The sequence below is a fragment of the Marmota flaviventris genome, chromosome Y (assembly GCF_047511675.1).
Source record: "Marmota flaviventris isolate mMarFla1 chromosome Y, mMarFla1.hap1, whole genome shotgun sequence".
Classification (NCBI taxonomy): Eukaryota; Metazoa; Chordata; class Mammalia; order Rodentia; family Sciuridae; genus Marmota; species Marmota flaviventris.
This window is the reverse complement of record NC_092519.1, coordinates 17,404,100-17,427,044: the sequence shown is the minus strand read 5'-3', so window position 1 is coordinate 17,427,044 and position 22,945 is coordinate 17,404,100. Positions and strand designations below refer to the sequence as shown.

The window sequence follows — 22,945 nt, the reverse complement described above, 5'->3', positions numbered from 1 at the left end:
TGGCTTCATTCCCCCCTCTAATTTGGGAACTCCTCACTGCTGTGAGGAAGGGGGGCGAAGAGGATCTTTCTGGCTTCTTCAGGCTGAAAAGGGTCGGTGTGGGGCAAGCAGTTTGGAGTCCCCCTTTAAAAATATCGGGTCTATCGAGTGGTCCATGATAAAAGTCCAATTGAGAAGTATTAGGCTGGAGGGCCATTCGAGGGATAGGTGGTCTATAAGAGAAACAAGAATTCATTAGTACTGGAACCAGACTGATGCAGCAATAAATGTCACAGCACAGGAATATGCCAATGAGTATAATGGCCAAGACAGAGACTAACAATGTTTTCCACCAGGAAGTACCAAGAACCAGGAGCTAAGATACTGTTTCCATGACAAAGTTGCTGAGGACATGGCTTCTATCTGAGCATGTAAATCTTTAAGGATATTTGTCACCTTGCCAGAAATGTCAGGGATGTAAACACAACAATTAACATTTAGGTTTACAGATGTCCTTTCCCTTAAGATATAGTCTAATAATTTAATGTCATCTGATCTTGTAAAATCCTTTTACTAGTATGACCTCTGTGTCTAATAGAGAAACCTTTAATTCTGTTACTTAGGGCTGGATGACCATACTAGCAAACACCAAGCCTATCTGTGTAGGTTAGGAATATCTGTGGGCCTTAAACTAAAAACTACTCTGGCAGTTCCTTTTAATAGTTATCAGGCATTCCTGTCTGAGAATCTCTTTTGTAGCCTCCAGTTTACTTATTTTTGGAAGTTACATTTAATTATTATTATCATTTAAAATGCCCAGTGTCCCGACCAGCAGGACACATCAACGTGGGCCTTGAACCTAGGTGGGGAGGAATGAAGGGACAAGAGACACAGAAGGATGATAGCAAGACAGGAGTTCTGATCAAGCTGCAAACTTTTATTGTTCACACAGGGGTATTTGTACGCTGGGGATGGGGAAGCTCTCTTATCGGCAGTTGCTGGATGTCTGCACAAGGTGAGATAACGGCAGGATGTTTCAGGAAGATAGGTGGCCGCAGGATGTCTCAGGGAGATAGATGGCTGCAGGGTGTCTCCCAGGCAGGATGTCTCCCAGGGGGCTGTTTCTTGTAAGTGTCAGGCTATTCTTTGAAGGAGAACTCCCTTCTAGTCCCTGGCAGCCCAGGAACAGCTGTGTTTTGGCTTTAACTGTCTTTGCTAAGTGTTTAAGATGAAGCAAGTCAAACTGACTTTTGTTTTTATCTATTGTTAACAGTCAGCTGAGTTTCCCTGGGAGTCCTCGGGGAATTTACAGCAGCTTCTCAGTTCTGCTAGTGCCATTTGCGCTAGGATGGGTCCAGGCCTTGCTTGACCATGTGGCTTCCCTCGGAAGCATCAGGGATGTTTCCCCTTTCTGATGACCCTCCTCTTCACAGCAAATGCACCGATTGGCCTTCTGTCCTCCACTGGTCTCATTAATCTCCCTGATCAGGAGGTTATGTGGCCTAGAGTTGCAGAGCCCTTTGGAAAAGTCCCCTATTCCCTGATTCAGACTGACTCAGAGGGCAAGAGCCAAATATTGGTTTTCTTGGCCCTTTTAATTTAACTAATTTTAAAAACTTGGTCTTAAACATCCAGCAAATAAGTTAACAGCCTTATATTGAGAGCACTGGGCTTTAATGTCTATCTCTCTATCCTGTAGGTGATAACTCCTTATCTTAAGTTGACCCAGGTTGTGAGTTCTTAAAGCAGTACCTCTTTAAAATATTAACAGGCAATCCTTAAACCATCTATAAGCAAACTACAAAACAAAACTAACTAGGGTAAAAACATATTTAGCTTACATAATAGCTACCTTGAATTCTGGCAGGGTTATATATCATAATTCCCTGTTTGAGATCCTAGTAATCTTGGCAAAAACCTATTTTGGGACACAACTTTAACTGTACTGAAATCTAGCTTACTTCTTCCATAGTCACTTTTACATGTAGTGAGATGGGACAGAGCCTTATCTCAAGTAAGGCAGGGCTCTTTATAAATCTCAAGTACTATAGTTCTGAAGCTGATCATTTTACAAAGTTTACATAAATTGTTGTTCAAGTTTACATGAATATTAGCTAACACAACATAATATCACACCTAAAACATGAATTAAAGAAAGGCTGAAAGCTTTTAACCTCTTGTAGAAAAGTAGTAATGTACTTTTGTGTTTTGCAATAAAACCTTCACACATATTAGGCTCTCATTAACTTAAATATACATTTAAATTGTATCTCAGTGTAGAAAGTAACATAGAACTTTACATATCTTATTGATAACAAGTCCAGTTGTAGAACACAAATGATATAAATAAATCTCCAACATGTTTTTTCTTTTGAGCCTAAAATTACCATACAACTTTAGAACACCAGCTTGATACAATGTTCTTTTGAAGCTTCTACCTTACAGACTTGTATACCTGGAAGATATGAACACATTAACAGCACCATAATTACATTGATGATTTTTATTAACCAAGGTTAGCTTTCTAAATAAACAACATTACAATATTGAAAAATAACAGCTGTTGTTTAACCATAGTTGTATAATTTTTAATTTCTTTTAAGATTACTTGCTCAAAAACTAACACACATAACCAATTTACACAGACCTTCTTTATCACTTACTTAAACCCTCTTAATTACTTAATCACATAGACTCTCTTATCCAGAAACACATTTTCTCTCTATTAAATCCATACCTAGAACCTTTTAGTTTCTCTTTTCCATCTGTTAACCTCCTTCTGTTCACATTTTGAAACAATATCTGTAAATTTCTGAATTTAGGCAGATTATTACATAGACATCAACATTTTATTAGGGTCTTTTTGAACACGTAGAAAAACTTATAAGCTTAATTTTAAAGACATCTTTACTTTTATCTGTTTACTCAATTTAAATTGAACCATTTGAATCACATGAATCAAAGATATTTGGATCTATTTTTAAATTTTTCATGAGCGCTCCTCATCTGTCAATTGTCATATCACTGCTGGATATATGGACATACACACATACAGACATACTGACATACAACACATAACACAAGTGTAACACCCTTGTAGCTTTTTCAGGTGAAATCTCCATTGCAATGTTTCAAAAACTCCACTTATCAGAAAAACATTAACCTAGGTCTGTAGGACCAAAATCATGAGCTCAAAAAAAATACAGAATCTAAGAAAAAGCAAGAGTCCTAAAAAAAAGATGACTGGCCAGTAATTAGTAAATATCATATAATTTACTTTTTGGTTGGGGTCTAGTCTGAGTTCAGGTAAAAAGACACTTTTACTCTTTTTTTTTTCCTTGAATCTCAGATCTGTCCTCTATTGAGCCCCAAGCTTCTTCTATTTGCATATCAACTTAAGTCCTGGCTGAGGTCTGGAAGGAACTGGGAAGACTGGAATTCTGAGCAGAAACCTCATGCCTAAGGCATTTTAGTCATAAGTCACAATTTCCAGGTTTGGAGGTTGAAAATTATGATGCAAGTTTAAGATACAATTCTCAAAATTTCATACCTTTACATCTTTCTACACTAGTAAAACTCGCTCACACAAAACCGAAAATAGGATCTTTTTCTGATAATATAAAGGCCACCATCAGAGGAAATTCCCTCAGGATCATTAAGCTGCTTCCTTTGTTCTGAAGTTCATAAAGTAGTACTAAGTTCTACCATGTATATCCAAAATTAAGCTTTAAAAATTCCCAAGACTGTTGCTAATTAATGTCATTTCAATAAGCCAGACCAACGTTTTAATTTAGCACCCCCCTTTTTTTTTTCCTGAATCTTACACACTGAGGGGAACAGATATCATATCATAATTTATTATCCTTGCCCAGGTTAATGCACTGGAATACCTAGTGAAATTTTCTCAGGCTACCCAGTTCAAAATTGAAACTTTTTAATTTTTTTTATCCTAAGTATTTAAGTTTTCCAGCATGAACTATCTGAAATCAAACTAAACAATTGCTTAAACCCAACTTTTAACTGCAAGATAGTGCAATGCTTCAGAAACCCATTCAGATACCAGATTGTTACAATAAAAAAATCATCTTTTAGATACACATTCAGCCAAGATCATCCCCAAGAAACAATCTATAATATCAACACATTACTGCATTCATTGTCCCTTTAGTTAAGTAAACAGAGGTGGAGTAATAAAGTGCAGGTAAGGAATGAGGGAGTTCCCCAGAGCAAAATGGCTCTGGCAGCTGCTGGGAGCCTCTCAGCCCCACCTTTTACTTCCAGGATTACTTTTGCGGGTTTGGTTTGACCCCAGGCACCAGGCATTTTTCACATCTCCTAACTTTTCAGTAGTCAGCTTCCCAAAAAAGTTCATCCTCTGCTTGCAGTTGTTTTGAGTTTGAGAAAAGTTTAAGTGAGATATCAAAGTTTTTAGACCCCAGGCATTTCCCTCTGCAGTGGGCATGCTCAAGCCAACTACGTGGAAGAAAAGAAAACACTGCTTCCCTAATCTCGCTTAACAAAGGGGGGTAAAGTTTATCAAAGTTCTTTAAAACTCATCTAAGAGAGGTGTAAAAGGTGAGAACAGAAAAGCTGGCGGTTCTATTGAGTTTTGGTCCCTCACAGGAGAAGCATTAGGTTAAAATTTAGCTAAAGTTACTTCCACACATCTAAGGCAGTTTGGAATTTGGGACTCTGCATCAGTCCAAAGTAAAACAATGCCATCACACTTAACAGAGACACAGACAAAAAAACACACAAAGATCATCATGCAGCTCCCGTTTGTTCACAACCCCAAGATCTACAATCTTGTGACTCAGGGAGAATGGAGGGAAAAGGGGGAGGAGCAGAAGGATTGAGTGATAGGATCTTGGGGGAAGGGGTCGGAGTGGAGGCAGGGACCAGGAAAGGCTTCAGGGACAGAAGCGTGAAATGGCTTTGTCCCATACTGGGAGTTACTCAGGCAGAGACAGGGACAATACAAACGTGACACAAACATGGACACACAGTAAACGTTTAACACAAATTCAGAAGCAAAGATTAAAGGCAGACAGTGAACTCAACCTGAGAATAAAAGTAGCCGGCAAGACCTGACGGGCTGGCAGCAGAATCCCTTCTCACCGAATGAGGGTCCATCCGCCCCTCCCCGAGTCCTCCAAGGCGTCCCTTGCAAGGACGTGGCCTGTGGCTTCAGGACACGTCTGTCCACCACGGCCAGGGGGAGCTCACGCTCTCCGCTGGCAGCCACTCTGCCAACCCAAACCAAGAAACCGAACCCGAACAAAAAAGCTCTGAGAGCTCACGCTCTCCACCGAGCCAAAAACCAAAAAGCTCTAAGCTATCGTAAAGGAAAAACAAGAAGGAAAAGAAGGAGGAGAAGGAGGAGAAGAAGGAGGAGAAGGAGGAGAAGAAGAGGAAGAAGAGGAGGAAGAAGAGGAGGAAGAGGAAGAGGAAGAGGAGGAAGAGGAGGAAGAGGAGGAGGAAGAAGAAGACGAAGAAGAAGAAGAAGAAGAAGGAGGAGGAGGAGGAGGAGGAGGAGGAGGAGGAGGAGGAGGAGGAGGAGGAGGAGGAGGAGGAAGAAGAAGAAGAAGAAGAAGAAGAAGAGGCACCTTACTTACCCCCTAAAGAAGTCCGTTGGGGTCTCCTTGTCCGGCGATGCACAGTTCCCGGCCAATGCACCAAATGTAAGGGTCTGGTGAAGCGTCGGAGAAAGAGACCACCAAGTGACCACTCATGCAATTGGCAGAAGGGGATTTATTGATCTAGCATGCTAGGGCTCCATGCCCACTCAAGAAGGGAGAACAGCCCAGAGCCCAGAGCAGGGGCTGAGTACTGCTTAAGTACACTTTTTTGGGGAGGGCGGGGATTTTACATACATCACAGTCTCCTTTAACAAATCATCATACACCGTGGGAAAATCAAACAACAACTCCTAAACATGATTAGTTCATTCATTGGTGGGAACAGGTCAGGCGGGGGTGATAGGTCAGTTCTAAAGCGGGATACACATTCAAACTGATTGGTTTAGGCCCTGCGATGCCTACGTGAGAGACCACACAGAGCCCTTCAGTTATTAAACAACCAAGCAGTCAGGGGAAATATTTACTGGGTGGTTCCAAGCATTGTCTTAACAGCTACAGGGATTTCAGGTTTTGCAGGTAACATAGAAACCTAACAATACCTAATCCTTTACATTTTAACTCAGGCCTTGCAGCTTAGAAACTTTACAATGCCCGGTCTTTTACCCTTTCACTTTTACACTTTAACTTCAATTTCTTTTACCCTTACAATATGTATATATATGAGCCTTTTCTTCTATGAAAGTGAGAAAGAATTTTACCACATTTCACATTCAAAGGATATTTCTCCAGTAAGCTTCCTACATGTTTATGAGTGAAATAGTAACAACAGAAGACTAAGCCAGTTGCATTCATGAGTGCGATTTCTCTGCAGTGTGAGTTTGTTCATGTCTCCGAAGGTAAGTGGATCTAGCAAAGGCTTTCCCACACTGCTTACATTCATAGGGCTTCTCTCCAGTATGTGTTCTCCCATGTATGTGAAGCTCAGTGGATGTAGCAAAGGCTTTCCCACATTGTTGACATTCATAGGGCTTCTCTCCAGTATGTGTTCTTCTATGAATCTGAAGGTAACAGGATCTAGCAAAGGCTTTGCCACACTGCTTACACTCATAGGGCTTCTCTCCAGTATGTGTTCTTCTATGTATGTGAAGCGCACCAGATGTAGCAAAAGCTTTTCTACACTGTTTGCACTCATATGGCTTCTCTCCAGTATGAAAACGTTCATGTACCTGAACGGAAGAGAATGTAGCAAAGGCTTTCCCACATTGTTGACATTCATAGGGCTTCTCTCCAGTATGTGTTCTTCCATGAATCTTAAGGTTACTGGATGTAGCAAAGGCTTTGTTGCACTGCTTACACTCATAGGGCTTCTCTCCAGTATGTGTTCTTCTATGAATCTGAAGGTAACTGGATGTAGGAAAGGCTTTGCCGCACTGCTTACACTCATAGGGCTTCTCTCCAGTATGTGTTCTTCTATGAATCTGAAGGTAACCGGATGTAGCAAAGGCTTTGCCACACTGCTTACACTCATAGGGCTTCTCTCCAGTATGAAAACGTTCATGTACCTGAACAGAAGAGAATGTAGCAAAGGCTTTTCCACATTGTTGACATTCATAGGGCTTCTCTCCAGTATGTGTTCTTCCATGTCTTTGAAGGTGACTGGATGTAGCAAAGGCTTTCCCACACTGCTTACATTCATAGGGCTTCTCTCCAGTATGCGTTCTTCCATGAATCTGAAGGTTACTGGATCTAGCAAAGGCTTTTCCACATTGTTGACATTCATAGAATTTCTCTCCAGTATGTGTCCTTTCATGGATCTGAAGGTGACAGGACCTAGCAAAGGCCTTTCCACATTGTTGACATTCATACGGCTTCTCTCCAGTATGTGTTCTTTTATGTACATGGAGCTGAGAGGATGTAACAAAGGCTTTTCCACACTGTTTACATTCATAGGGCTTTCCTCCAGTATGAATTCGTTTATGTATCTGAACGTAAGAGGATGTAGAAAAGGCCTTTTCACATTGTTGACATTCATAAGGTTTCTCTCCAGTATGAGTTCGTTCATGTGACAGAAGGGCAGAGGGCTTAGTGAAAGCTTTTCCACACTGCTTACATTCATAGGGCTTCTCCCCAGCATGTGTTCTCTGATGTATTCTAAATAAACTGGGATAAGCAAAGTCTTTCCCACATACCTTACATTTAAAATGTGCATTTTCAGTGTGTGTGATCATGTGATATTGAAGACTTGTGAGTGAAGTACAGGTCCGACCACCTTCTTTACATTCACAGAGTTTCTCTCCAGAATGAGTTCTTTCATGTCTTCTAAATAAAGAGGAGAAATGAAAGGCTTTCCCACATACCTCACATTGAACAGCTTTACCTCCACTGTGTGTTCTCATGTGTCTTTGAACATCTGTGGGAGAAGATGAGGCTTCACCACATTGTTGATATTCAAAGGGTTGCCACCCAGTATGAGTAACTTCATGCCTTTGAATGGTACTGAGACAGCTGAAGACTTTCTCACATACTCTATTTTCATAAGGTCCATCTCCAGTTTCTGTTAAAATTTGTGTGTGAACGCTGTTGGGAGTTACCACAGATTTCCTGAAATGCTTCAATTCACATGGCTTCTCTTCACATTCCTCATGCTTGTAGGGTTCATGTCCAGAGTGACATGCGACGTGCCTATGACAAAATGAAGGACATATAGTCTTTTGCACACATAACACACTTACATGTATTTACTGTATTAAAATTTGTCTTTGTCCAGTTAAGAACTGGAATCTCATTGAAAGTTTCCCCACACTATCTTCTTGGCTTCTGAAGTTTACCCCATGGCTTCTTTGAAGAATAGGCAGCACATTATCAATGCTGGATTCATTCACATTGTTCTATTTATTTAAAGGTCATAAGCTTACGTTACTATGAACAACAGGTAAAGGATAGGATTTCTGACTTGTTCAAATTGCCTGAAAATCAAGAGATTGAGAGGAAACAATCATTTGCAACACAGCTTCCCTATGGCTATCATGCAAATAGTGATATTCACATATGCAATTTCATAGTACTTTTTGCATGTCAAGCACTTTGAAAACACTGAATATCTGTTACAGTTAAGTATATATTTCCTGTAAAAAAAATCTTGTAAGAATAAATACATTTCAAATTGTGCATATTTCTCTGTTTGGTTTGTTTTAAATATTATATGGCATTCTCAGATTCCCTCCAGGATTCCTCTTGTGAGTACAATTACCTTAGAATGCTCCCAGAATGTTCGATCTGATCTTCAATGGTCTTGTCTTCCCATTTGTTTCCTAAAATGCAAAACCAGAATGATCTTTATAAATTTTTAGGAGCTAGAAATGCTTTTCCAAATCCTAGGTGCCATTTATGCTACAATAGTTCAACAACTGATTCTCTTTTCACCTTCTACATAAGTGACCAAAATAAATACGAGTTCTCTATCTCGTTAATTAAAGAAACATCATTATTACCTATAGAAATCAGGTATCTGAGGACTTCCAGCATCACATCTCTGTAAAGGTTCTTCTGGGAAAAATCCAGCAAAGCCCACTCCTCCTGGTTGAAGTTCACAGCCACATCCTCAAAGGTCACTGAGATCTAAAATATCCCACAAATGTATAGTGGAGGTCAAGAAAACATTGACAGCATAAGAAATCTACACTCAACATGCATGATGTTCACATGATTCCCTGGCCTCCTAATTCATTCCACGATTTGGTCCATGAAATCCTTACTGCATTTGATTGTTCTTGGCCATTCTAGCAGTAGAATTGGGCCACTCAAAAGGCAAACAGTAGAATGTTGGACACCCTTCCTTTGGTGTGTTCATAGGAAGTAAGAAAGCCTTCCAGGTCACTCCTAAATTCTTTGTGGGTTTTAACTATTACAGGTCCTAACATTTTCCTGTGCAGTAGAAAGCTTATATTAACACTCCCAATATTACTTAAACTTAGAAAAGAAAGCTGACTGAGTAGAAAATTGCTGGAATCACAAAACAGCATTTCTGACAGATTCTGCCAACCACAGTGGCTCACTGGGCCTCCACAGAAAATGTCAACAACATGGAAATTCTGATCTCCTGTTTCCTTCTGAAAGTATACTGTTCCCTCTTTAAATAAATGCCTAGAGGGCTGGGGATGTGGCTCAAGCGGTAGTGCACTCGCCTGGCATGCATGCGGCCCAGGTTTGATCCTCAGCACCACATACAAATAAAGATGTTGTGTCCGCCGAAAACTAAAAAATAAATATTAAAAAATTGTCTCTATATCTACATCTCTCTTGCTCTCTCTCTAAAAAAAATGCCTAGAATTAGGCCCCACCCACAACCTCTGGGCATGGGTCACTAAGGATCTTCCCTCATAGACAATATTTAGACAACATTACACACAGTTGGTCACAATGTGTTCACTGGGGATTGAGCTCAATTTGGTTGATTATAACAAGAACAAATACAAGTTTGCAGGTGATTTACTCCAGAAGACAATTAAGCCAACTAGTAATCAAACACAATGATTAACACCTTTATTTATTTTATTTTAATATAATGCTGTGAACCAAACTCAGTGCCTCACAAATGCTAAGCAAGCAATCTACCAGTGAGCCACAACCCCAGCCCCAAGCACCATGATTAATAAACATGACAATTTGACAATATCCGGTGGTTCATGTCAAAGCAGAATGGAGTGTGTGGAAAGATGGCATGTGTCTCAGAAGTAACTCAATGTGCCCAAGATGTCACCTTGTCAAAAACAACAGCCTTACAAAGCTATATAAGTCTGAAAAACAGCCTTCTTAACAGACAGCAGAAAGTACTTTTCCAAACCTCATGTCAACAATGAATATCCAATGATTGTCAAATTCCTCTGAACAGCAGATGTCTCACTCAGATGATGTACAACTATGAGACACACACCAATGTTCTGCTCAAGGACACTTTGATCAAGAATGGGCCACATGTGCAATGGTTGTCTGTTGTGAAAGAGATTCCTTGTGCCTGTAATACAGCTGGTGCAAAGAGACCTCAGGCACAAGCACTTCCAGGGGGGGTAAAGCAGCAGGTTTGCAGCCCAGAATCCTGAAGTATCCCACGCTGACTGTGAGTGAAACAGGCCACTCCACGCATGTCTCTAAGCACGCTATGATCTCTGAACAGTGTGGAACAGCCAAAGAGCTCACCTGCTAGACAGTGCCCCTGCCACTGACACAGCACCAACTCAAGGACTTAAGACATATGACATTCTGAGCAGCACAGTATCAGCAGAGGTTAATAAGAGTCCAAGAGAAAGCCTGGAGTGAGATGGCCTCCATGCATGGAAAGATTATGAGTGAGAGAAGGTGCCTAAAGACAGATCACAGTGATGGTGCAGGCAAACTGGAATCTACGTGGCAAAAAGTACTCCATCCCTCTATTCTGCAGACAAAAGTCCATGTATTACACATTGAAATGTGAAAGACTAAAACACTTTTCAGAAAGTTAAAGAAAACATGGTTTTATTTATTTATTTATGGTGGGGCAGATTAAAAACTTAGCAGAAATCAAATCCAGTCCAGGGGATAAAAATCATGCAGCCACATCCCTCTCACATTTTTTTTTTCTTTCTTTCTTTCTTTCTTTTTTTTTTTTTTTGGTGCTGGGGATTGAACCCAGGGCCTTGTGCATGCAGGGCAAGCACCCTAACAACTGAGCTATATCCCCAGCCCTCACATTTGATGTTTTAAGACAGAGTCTTGTCTGTTGCTTCCCTTCTGTCCCACCACACTGGCACTCAGGGGAGTCTAGAAATGGACTGAACACAAGCCAATTCACCACACACACCGCAGACCAAGCAGTTTCTAAGCAAATGCATGAAGCCTTCAAGAAACAGGAAGAGCACCATAGGAGAAAGGGGAGAACACATTTCCATCCACTTTTCAACAACAAAATGTACAAAGAATACTGAAAGACAGGAAGCCATGGCTCAGCAAAGGAAAATACATGACTTGAGATTGACCAACCCTGAGCAAGATCAGACTTCAGAATCCCTAGGTTAAATTTTCTTCCATTGTTTCTTTCTTCTTTCCATTTTTTCTTTCTTTCCTTCCTTTTTCTTTTCATTTCTTTTTTTTTTTTTTTTTTATACCAGGAAAGGAACACAGAGGTGCTTAACCACTAAGCCACATCCCCACCCTTTTAAATTTTATTTATTTATTTTTGTTTTGAGATAGGATCTAATTTGTTCAGGGTGTCTCTAACATATACTGAGGCTGTCTTTGTACTTGGAATCCTTCTGCCCATAACATGGGATTACAGGCCTGTGCTGTCTCTAGACTAAACTGTAAAATAACACTCTTAAATTTTAATATGCATGCAACTGAAACAAAGTGAAAAATACACCAGGTAGAGCCATAGAGAACTGTCCAGGACAATGAAGAATGCACACTTACACTGGAGACATCAGCCTAACTCTGTTGGATCAGAAAGGCAGACAGGAGGGCTCCATTGGCCTTCAGCCAATGGGGAAGCACACAGAGTTCTCAGGGTCACAGCAACACCCCCAGGACAAAACACATCCTGAGCCATAAACCACACCTCTACAAGCGTGCAACCCCAAAGAAATCCCATGTATGCTCAAAGACCATGGAGGGTGAAGCATAAATCAGATAAGAAGCATCCAGAAAGCCTTTAGACAAATGGAGGTGATGCACAGGGCTCTAAACAGATCAAGAGAAAGAGGTGACTCGAGAGAAAAAGGTGACCATTTTAAAGGAAATAAAATGTAAAAGCCCACCATAGGAAATCTGTAGAAATCAGCACAGGGGATGCTTCATTGGCACCTAAGTCATCGAAAGCACATTTCAGAAAAGAAGAGCTAAAGCAATCACTGAAACTTCCACTTCAGGAGACCAGAGAAAGAAGAGCAGGTAAACCTAAATCAAGCACAGGATAGTAACAGAGTGGGTGTTGATGAAACCACAATGAGGAAATCCGCAGTCTGCAAAATCAAGCCCTTCATGAACATCAGCATCACTGATAAACTGACATAAGGCTAAGAATACAGAGGACAGGGATTGGGCTTGTGGCTCAGTGCAAGAGTGCTTCCCTAGCATATGGGAGGAACTGGCTTCAATCCTCACCACCATGCAAACAAAATAAATAAAATATACAATAATTTTAAAGCAAAGAGCAACAGAACTGATAAACTAAGAGAATTAAAAGTATCATCATGACAAATGCATTGAGATTAAAGATTTTCATGAAAATGTGCTTGACACAAATTAGACAACTTAGAAATATTGGACCATTTCTCTGAGAGAGACAATCTCCTACAACTTACACACAAGGGGAAATACACAAAACAGATGAGCCCATGGTTACAGAAAAAACAGACTCAATAACTAATTACTACCCAAAAAGGCAAGGCAAGGCTCTGACATCTCAAACAGGCTTCCATGAGACACTTAAGAACTGCCACCAATTTTCTACTTTTTTTCCTACAACACACTAGGCAAGTTAAACCTCCTAATTCTTTTGAGACTTAAGTTAACATATTATCAAAATTAAATAGATAAAGAAAAGTATTAAATTAAAAAGGATATTATGAATGACTCTCATGATCATCAATGCAAAATTCCTCATCAAACATTACCGAATTGAAGCCAAAAATAAAATTATATACCACAGCCAAGAGGGAATTATTACAACTCTGCGAGGCTGATTCAAAACTGAAAAATCAGTTAACATTATCCATCACAACACAAAGCTAAATAATAAATATCATGATTACATCAATAGTTAAAGAAAAAAGTTAAGAATAATGGAAAAACACACTCAAGCTCAGAAAAACATCAATGTCTTTATAGAGAGACAGCATGATCCTCTTCTCTATGTGGAATCATGAAGAATCATGAAAAGGAACGAGATGATATTAGTGTTGTCATGCTAAATAATAGGACAATTATTATATGATTGACATCAGCAAGCTGGACATGGATGCAATGTACATGGTCTCTAACACTCAGGGGGCTGACCAGGATGGTCACCACTTTGAGTCCAGCCTGTGCAATTTAGCAAGTCTGTGTTTAAAATAATAATAATAATAATAATAATAATAACAATAATAATAATAATAATTATTATTATTATTAAAAGAATTGGGAATCTAGCTCGATGGTAGAGCAGCCCTGAGTTCAACACCCAGCACCAAAAACAAAAACAAACACCTCTTATACAGCACCCATGAAAGAGAAATATTCATATATAAATCTGATAAGAGTCTATAAAAAAAAAAACTGCATACTTCTAATGAGAGTGTAAAAGACAGGGCAAATACATGCAGATATTTCATGTTCACAGATGAGAAGCCTCAGGGTCATTATTAATTCTTACCAATTTCAGTTATGGATTCAATATGATCCCAATAAAAATTACTTTAAGTTATGTTTTCAGTAAAAGATCAAGAACAACCAACACAGTAATGAACACTAAATTCTCAGGATGGACACCACCTGAGGTTAGGAACTACTAGAAATCTACAATCATCAAGACTGGGTGGGCTGGGGATGTGGCTCAAGAGGTAGTGCGCTCGCCTCCATGTGTGCGGCCCGGGTTCGATCCTCAGCACCACATACAAACAAAGATGTTGTGTCCGCCGAAACTAAAAAAGAAATATTAAAAAATTCTCTCTCTCTCTCTCTTAAAAAAAAAAAAAGACTGTGGTATTTGGCACTGTATAAATATATTCCACTGATTTTTAAAAAGGAGCAAAGAACAAAATCAATGGAAAATATACTCTCCTGGAAAAAGTTGCCAAAGCACCTGGACATTAACATGCAAAAAAAGAAAACATATTCACTTCACAAATGTCACAGAATCAGCTCCCAGTGGAGGATCAGACTCAAGGTAGGACACAGAGCTGGGGCTGCAGCTCTAGCACAGCACCTGCCTGGCACTTAGCAGGCCCTGGGTTCACTTGTTAGCACCAAAAAAACATTGCCTATACATCATAGTACAAAATGCAAACTTCAGAACTTCACTAAGATGACACAGAAGTACTTACAGAGAAATCTGGGCTGGCATGACAGCTTCATATGCAACATCAGACACATGATCTGTGAGTGAAAAACTTGTAAATCGAACTTGATCAAAATGAAGTTTGTGTTTTTCAAAAGATGCACTTGAGAGAATGAGAAGACATGCTGGAGGACTGGACAAAATGTTGTCACGACACATAGTGACACTGGGTTGGTATTCAACATGCAGGAAGAACACTCAGCAAGAAAGCAAGCAACTAAGTTGGAAGTGGGCAAAAAAACCTGGAAAGACACTTATCCAAGAAATAGAGACTGTTAACACAGGTGTGAGAAGATATTCACCAGCACTTAATTAGGAAACTTTAAATTAAACAATAAGGTGCCACCAGATACCCACTGGAGTGGCCAAATGCAAACATTGAAAGCACTGAAAGACAGAGAAAACCAGAATCGGCAAGAACTCTTCCCTTGCTCATGTGAACAGAAGGGTAACAGCCTCTCTGGAAGACAGTCACACTCTTACCAAATAAACATGGTGCACTCCAGAATTAAGTGACCACACTCCCAGGTGTCTACCCAAATGAGATGAAAATTATGTGCACAGAAAACCTCACAGCTGTGACTATAGCAGCCATATCCAGAACTGCCCAAAGCTAGATACAAGGAAGATGTCACTTTCAATACTGAATGGACAAACTGTGGTTTAATCACACCAAAGAAAGTCATGCAGTAAATGAGCTCTGTAGCCTGGAAAGATACAGCACCCTTAAAGGCAGACTGGTAAGTGAGAGAAGCCAGTTTGAAATGGCCAAGTGCAGTAAGATTGCAAGTCAAGAACATTCTGGAAAAGACAACATTATAGATGCACTAGCAGAACTGATGGGTGCCAGGGACTCAGGGAACAGAGAGGGAGGAAGGAATGAGGAGGAGTGATGAACAGGGGGAACCCAGGATTCCCAGAGCAGTGAAACTCTTCTGTATAACATTATCGTGTAAATTACATGACACACAATCACATCACACAGACAAGGAACCCTAAGGTAAAGGATAAACTTTGGCTTATCATAATGTGTTTCTCCATCCACTCTCTTCATCAAATGTCCAACACTGGTTCAGTAACTGATATCCTACACCAATGCAAGATGTTGAAAACAGTGGAGACTATAAATTGGAGATAGGGATGTTTGATACTATGTGTAATGAATGGCTCATTTGAATTGTCAACTTGATTGGATTAAGAGATACTGATACGAAGGGGCTTCTGGGTGTGTCTAGGAATGATTGGCATGTGAGATAGCGAACTGAGGTGGGGAAACCTCCTTAAGCTAGGCAGCGCCATCCAATAGGACGGTGTCTTAGGTGGAACAAAAGTTGGAAGAAGAAGGAAGCAGCAGCAGAGAAAGGCCTTTCTTCTCCAATGGCTGCTGCAATGGCCTGAGGATATCACACTCTGCCTTCTTCACTCTCCCAAAGTGGACTCTGCCTGTGATTCTCCAGGGAGTTTTCAGAACCTTTGGTCTGACTAGGGCAGCACCAGTGATCCCTCTTGTTCTGAGGCTTTAGCCTCTTGGACTCTGCAGCTACTACTTCTCAAGCTCTCCAGCTGCAGATGGCCACTGTGGACATCCAGCTTTGGGTCAAGTAGGCCAATCTAATAAGTCCCCTTTTATAATCACACTTCCTCTTGATGCTGTTCCTCTAGCGAACACTGACTAATAAACTATCTAAGCCTGAAATTGCTCTGGAAAACAAAGTTTATTTAATAAAAAAAGTGGATAAATATCTTGCCATCGAGTCTCACAAATATATACCCAAGAAACAATACTACATACTGAAAACCTTTTTCATAATAATGCAAAAAATAAAGGAAAGAGGAAGAGTCATAGTTACAAATTTCAAAACTCGAGAGAAAAGCAAGGAAACTGATTTTCAATACTGGAGAGAAATGGGATCATAAGTCTTTAAAAGGCATTCTAAGTGCTGGTGTGGTGGTGTTGTTATGGGCGAGGCTGTATGGACAATGACCAAACAGACTCCATTTTACCCTGAGACTCCATATCATGTAAGAAATGCTTCTCCCGTGGAAAAGCCCCTCCTCTGTACCCCCTAATAGTTACCTAGCATAACATACTTGGCAACACAAAGTAGCAATTCTTATATAATGTGAAATTGTTCCCTTTGGTTTCCATTTTTCTTGGGCAATGTACCTTTGCTGTCATTCTGGTTACTGATGTGGTCAATTAGTTTCTCGGCTACCTTAGTCGTGGGGGGGGGGGGAGTGGGCGTGCCCATCAATCGTACACAAGCAAGATAGTATCCATAAGCCAATCATCTTATGCCTAATGTAACCACACTATGAGGGTGCTCTAAATATGGCTATCATCAGGAAGGGTCTTAGTCCCTAGGGAAGGGGGTTTCTAAGAAGTTCCATGTCGAAGCTCCTGGCTATCAGTTTCCTGGCCTGGCAGCTTGGCAATGCTAACCACAAAGCTAAGGATGTGGTTTCACTACGGCTCACTAGAGCAGAGCATCCCATCCTGCAGCCCTTCCTATCAGGCCTGAACGAGTGGAGATTCTTCAAGCACTCTGAGCTGCTCATAGCTGCTAGCTACAAACGGAAAGTTATTCCAACATACCTTGTCAGAGATTGATTGTCTAGATGTTAATAACCATTCTCTAACTTGAACTGAACTAGGGTCATTTTGACCCACTTCCCTTCTGCTGGCTTGCTGCTCCGCCAACCTGGAAAGTCCTGCGGGAAATACCAATGTACCCATTGCATTGTCTCGCTAAATGCCCAATTCAGCTTCTGCACCTGCTTACTTATAGCTGCGTCAACCCAGATGGAGTTTTTACCTTTAAATATCTTAAAATGCTCAGGCTTGGAGCTGTTCCTTGCAGAGAAAGTTATGGGTCCTGCGGGGAGCCATCGCCGGCTGGCCAGCTAAATAAAGACTCTTCAATTCGGACAGAAATGGGACTTGATATGTTTTCTGAGGGACCTGCCCCGCAACAATGTGCACCTGCAATTTCAGCAACTAGGGAGGTTAAGGCATAAAAATGGCAAGTTTGAGGCCAGTCTCAACAACTTAGCAAGACACTCAGAAATTTAGTGAGACTGGTCTTCGTCAAAAATAAAAAGAAGGGACTGGGACTGTAGCTGAGTGGCAGAGCATTTTCTAGCATGTGTGAGGCACTGGGTATGATCCTCAGCACCACAGAAAAATAAACAAAATAAAGATATTCTGTCCATCTACAACTATACAAAATAAAAAAAAAAATAAAATAAAATAAAAATAAATAAATAAGAAGAAGGGCTGAGGATATGCTCAGTGGTTTATTCCCCAGGAAATCACCTGCCCACCTCCAAAATACTGTTCACAAAGTTGAAATTCTTTTTTGGAGGATAACTAAGCATGAGCAAGTTCATGGCTTCAATCCCCAGTACTCAGTAAGTAAGCAAATAAATAAAAAACAGTCCATAATATTAATTTTCTTGGTCTGGAGAGTAGCTTGGTTGGTAGTAGAGAATTTGCCAAGCATGCATGTGGCCCTCAGTTCAATCCCCAGCAGTTCACACACAAAACAAACAAAACAAAACAAACTAACTAACTAATTAAAATACATGTAATGAGTGATAAAAAATGATTACAATAAAAAAGGTATACAGTGAGAGGCATAAAATACAACAAAATCAATAGAAAGACAACACACTTTCTCACAAAGGAGACTGAATGTTCCCATGATCTACACTCTCTGAAAAAAACACTGAACATTTCAGTAAATTCTATGAACTTTAGGGCATGGTTTCCTGTGTTTTTTGGGTGAACTTAAGAAAAACTACATCTAAAAATGGGAATAGTAGACTGCATCTAAGAACAGCCAAAATGTTGTACAGAACAGAGTAGAGAGAGCATTTATCTTACTTCCAGTTTCATAAGCTAAAAGGCCAATTTCCAAAGGGGTGGCCTTAGGAGGAGGCAGTTGGCAGTGAACAGGAATCAGGTGAGAGTGCTCATGAAGGGGATCAGCACCCTTATTTAGACACATGTATCTCTCCTACCCAGAAAATGGGTGTCATTTATTATTTCACTGATAAATTATCCAGTGGTTAAATGATCACAGTTGGGTATTTTAGGTATTGCCAAAATCGTCCTTAAAATTTACAATGAAGATGGGTGCAATGGTGTACACCTGTAACCACAGATGTGCAGGGGCCAGAGGCCCTAGGCAATGTAGTAAGACCCTGGCTTAAAACAAATAATCTGAAAGGGGCTGGGAATGTGGCTCAGTGGTTAAGCACCTCTGGATTGCATTCCTGATACCAAAAAAACACACAGTTAACAGGAACTTGTCAAGTCCAGACAACAAGAGCAACAAACTGTCATCCCCTGTCAAATTCTCCACCTTGTAAAGGACAGAAACTAATGTTTTCAAGAAATAACATTCATAAATTTATCCACCACTATTTTTGTAGAAATCGGTTCATATTCTGCAGCAATAATGCAAAACAGAGTTTCTCTCTATCCTAAGTGGCATTATGGAATCTAGGACCTGGATTTCAGACAAAATTGAATCTCACAAACTTTCTATACATACTCAGGGTGAACTTAAGAAAAACTACAGGGGTAGCAAAAGGTAAATTAGTTTTTTCGTTGTTGTTGTTGTTATGGTACCAGGGGATAAACCCAGAGTCATTTTATCACTGAGCCACTTTCCAGCCATTTTTATATTGCATTTTGAGACACAGTCTCATCAAGTTGCATAAGGCCCAGCTAAGTTGCTAATGCTGTCCTGAAATTTGCAATCTTCCTGTCTCATCCTCTGGAGCTGCGAGGATCACAGGTGTGCACCACTGCACCTGACTGTAAATTAGGATTTTTAACAACGGAAATGTAATTAGACTTTTTTATTCCACTTCTTTCAAAAGAGGTATTCTTGCCAGGGACAGTGGGAAGGGGTCTTGGGAAGTTGAAGAAGGAGGATCACAAGGTGGATGCCAGCTTCCACAACGACTGGGAGGACACCTCAAAATTAAATAAAAGGGGAGGCTGGGGATGTGGCTGATAAAGCTCCCTGAGTTTGGATCCCCAATTAAAAAGAAAAGAAATATTCTCTCCAATATTTCACTAGATGAAAAGTGACAATTAGCGGACGGTGTCCATTTGAACCGAGTGGGAAGAACGAACGTCTGGCCGAGCTGTGAGGTGGAGGGAAGGTGGGGTTTAGAAGGCAGGAGGCGCCTGCAATTTGGGGGACCTATAGCAGCCTCCGGAGGAGCTCCCCTGGGAGAAGGAGGGTGCATTTGTGGCCCTGTTTCCTACACGTTGGGAAGAGTGGGTCGGGCCACCAGTAGAGTGTAGGGGACACCAGGGACCTGAGTCACCCTTCCAAACTCAGGAAACCAGGGGTCAGGGCCCAGGGCCACCTGACAGCGGGGACTCCTCGGCGCTCAGCAGCTGACCTCAAAAACCCAAAACCCAGCTCACCCCGCGATATCAGGGGACAGAGCCCAGGGCTACCCGCCAGCGGGGACTCCACTGCCTCAGCAGCTCACCCGCGCACAGGGCCCCAAGGCAGGTGCTGACCGCTGCACCTTCAGCCCTGGTCGCAAACTCACCATTTTTGTCTTCTGTGGTGACCCGGCGTCCTCTTGAGGAACCTCCGGGCACCCGAGATCCCCGGGGACACAGGCTGCGCAGAGTCCCTGGCCTGGATCCCCGGAGCAGAGAACTCGGGGCCTGGAGAAGGAGTAGCCCAGTAGCTGAGGAAGAAAAGCCCGGGAGATTGCGGAAGCCCGCCCTTCCCCATCCTCTGCGCACTGATTGGACAGTTCCCCCCAGCGACCCTGATGGATGGTCTCCAGGCCCGCCTCTTCATCGTGACTGACAGCTAACATCATCCAATCACTGGCTGAAATTGGGTTAGTGACAGATTCTTGGCCCCAGCCCTTTTCAGGAGGAGATTTCAGGCTGTGCTGGGAACTAATCCAGGTGGGAAGCCTTGGCTTAGCCTCTGGTACAGAGGTGCCATGTGGCTCTGCTATATGTGTGCAACAGTCATAGAGTGCTTTCCCAGCATTGCGAGGCCCTGGGTTTAACCTCAACACAAAAACAAACCATAGCTACTTGGGGAGGCTGAGGCTGGAGGAGCCCAAGGTCAGTGAGACCTTCTCTTAAAATAAAATGAAAAGGATGGGGATGTAGCTCAGAGGTCCAGGTCAAGCCCCACTGGGTTTATTCCCCAGTACCTCAAAGAAAAAGAAAAAACTATGTGTTTTTATATATATATATATATATATATATCAGCTGATGCGACCTCAAGCAACTTAGAAAGACACAGTCTCCAAATTTTTGAAACACTATTTAAAGATATCATATGTATGACCCATACACAATATCTAAAAATGAGAACAATTTGAAAACTATTTTAGTAATTCTCATCACCTCCTGGCCTCTGTTGCTTTGAGGAGGCAGCCTGAGCTATGAAAGGAAGCAATTGGGGTTGGCTCTGATGCTCAGGGTTCCATCCCCAGCAGAGAGGGTCATCAGGGAGGAAGGAAGGCAATCCTCTAGGGCAGCAATGTGCGGTGGAAATAAAATGGGTGCCTTGTGCTTAGTGTAGATGTTCTACTTTGACTGTTAGGAAGTCTTATGTAGAGACCTGACTCTGGGGATCCAGGTCTGGTCTGGTGTATGCCCCAATATCAAACAGAAAAGGTTATGATGCAAAACAGGAAAGAAACTTTGACCAGTGCAGCTACACCAGGAAGACAAGGAAACCCTGCCCTTATGCTGTCTTCAGGTGCTGAAAAGCACTTTGAGGTTTTATAGAAGGATAATCATAGGTATGTAAATAAAGGGAAAAGTGTATGTACGATTCAGTATTATCTGTAGGACTTAGGCTTCAGACACCTGTGGGTCTCATGACTGTGAGCTCACACTCACTTGCCTCATTGACACATGTCCCTCTACTGCACAGACTGACCTCATTTTGTCTCTCAGGAGGAAGTCTCCCTCCAGTGTATTCTTTCCATGTCAAGGTTTCAGATGCACCAACATTTTCAAGAAAAGCCACAAGCCCATCTGCATCCTGCCTAGGAAGCATCATAGGAAATTCATAGAGAACACTAGAAGTGGTGCAGTATTGGTATCTAAGTCATCCAATGCACATTTCTGAAAAGGAGCTAAAAGCAATCATTGAAACTGCTGCTTCAAAAAAACAGAGAAAGAAGAGCAAGGTAAACCTAAATTACCCACAGGAAGGTAACAGTATTGGGCACCACGGAGCTGGCACCGGTTAGATAGATGGGCCCAGCAATGGACTGTGGCTTGACTTAGGCAGCTAAGGGGCGGCGCCAAGGCCCTAATGTTGGAGGAACAGAGAGTGTGGGGGGGAGAGGGCCCTGCAGTCAGACAGCAGTGGCTTAGACTGTTCCTGGGGACTCACCAGCAACATCAGAGAGGGGGCACAGGGCATGCCTGGGGCGCTTAAGCAGGGCCCTGGTGGGGACAGGGTGGTTTTCAGGGAGTGAGTGGGCATGAAGGCTGTCTGCAGAGGGGACAAGACAGGAGTCTCAGCGGCGGGGTTAGGGCCATGTTGGGGGAGGGGCAGGGTTGTGTGTGACATTACTGCGTGTGACAGGCCATAGTTTAGGGAGGGGACTCAAGCCCATGGTTGGGGAGACACTGAGGGGTTCAATTTCATAGGGCAGACAGGGGCATTGGGCTGCATGTGTTAAAAAATGTGCGTGTGGGGGGTCACGGCCGTGTTAGGGTGGCTTTCCTTATAGAGATTGTGGGACTTAGCCATGGGGAAGGGTCCCGGCTCAGAATGGGAGGGGCAGAGCGGGTCTTAGTGGGGGGGACACTCCAGCGCATTTGTGTCGACCTGGTGTGGGGGGACACAGGCCGTGAGGGGGCAGGGAGCGGGTCTTGCAGGGGTTCGGAGGCCCGAGGGTCTCAGCCTGGGGAGGCGAGTCTCCGAGGCCCTGGGGTGGGGCGTGTCACCCCACTCGATCCGGTAGCGGCCCCCGCAGGCGTCACGGGCGCAGTTTCCGCGGCACGACCCGGGCCCCCCTCCTGCTCGGCCTGCGGCCCCTCCTCCTGCTCGGCCCCCCACCTCCCTCTGCGCCCCACCCCAGCGCTGCTCTCTGAGCCGGGGGCTGGGTTTCGGCGACTCGCCGTCTCCCGGCACCGCCTCCTCCTGCCCAGGGTCTCGTCCCCTCCCCGGACCTGAGTGGCTCCACACCACGAGTCCCGCACCTGGCGGTGGCGGAGGCACGTCCCTAGGGGCCGGCAGCGCCTTTCTGCGTGGTGGATCCCGAGCCTGCGCGCCTGCGCCGGGGCACGACCGTG

At 42.5% G+C, this 22,945-nt stretch overlaps 1 protein-coding gene across 4 annotated transcripts; it reads right to left on the bottom strand.

Moving 5' to 3' along the window:
- Positions 1-895: 895 nt before the first annotated feature.
- On the bottom strand, positions 896-22,897 carry LOC114084417 (zinc finger protein 709-like). 4 transcript variants are annotated; one of them, XM_071606984.1, is made up of 6 exons: positions 20,209-20,640; positions 9,050-9,176; positions 8,809-8,869; positions 6,493-8,240; positions 5,595-5,668; positions 896-2,434 (listed from the first exon to the last, which is right to left on the bottom strand). In XM_071606984.1, the coding sequence occupies exons 1-5, from the start codon at positions 20,488-20,490 to the stop codon at positions 5,598-5,600; spliced, it is 2,289 nt and encodes a 762-aa protein (XP_071463085.1). In that variant the 5' UTR covers positions 20,491-20,640; the 3' UTR covers positions 896-2,434; positions 5,595-5,597. The 4 variants fall into 4 exon arrangements, with proteins under 4 accessions (XP_071463085.1, XP_071463086.1, XP_071463084.1 ...); XM_071606985.1 differs by lacking the exons at positions 896-2,434; positions 5,595-5,668 and adding an exon at positions 22,853-22,897 and having other exon boundaries at positions 5,711-8,240; positions 20,209-20,352; XM_071606983.1 differs by lacking the exons at positions 896-2,434; positions 5,595-5,668 and having other exon boundaries at positions 5,711-8,240; positions 20,209-20,639.
- Between the last annotated feature and the right edge of the window lie 48 nt (positions 22,898-22,945).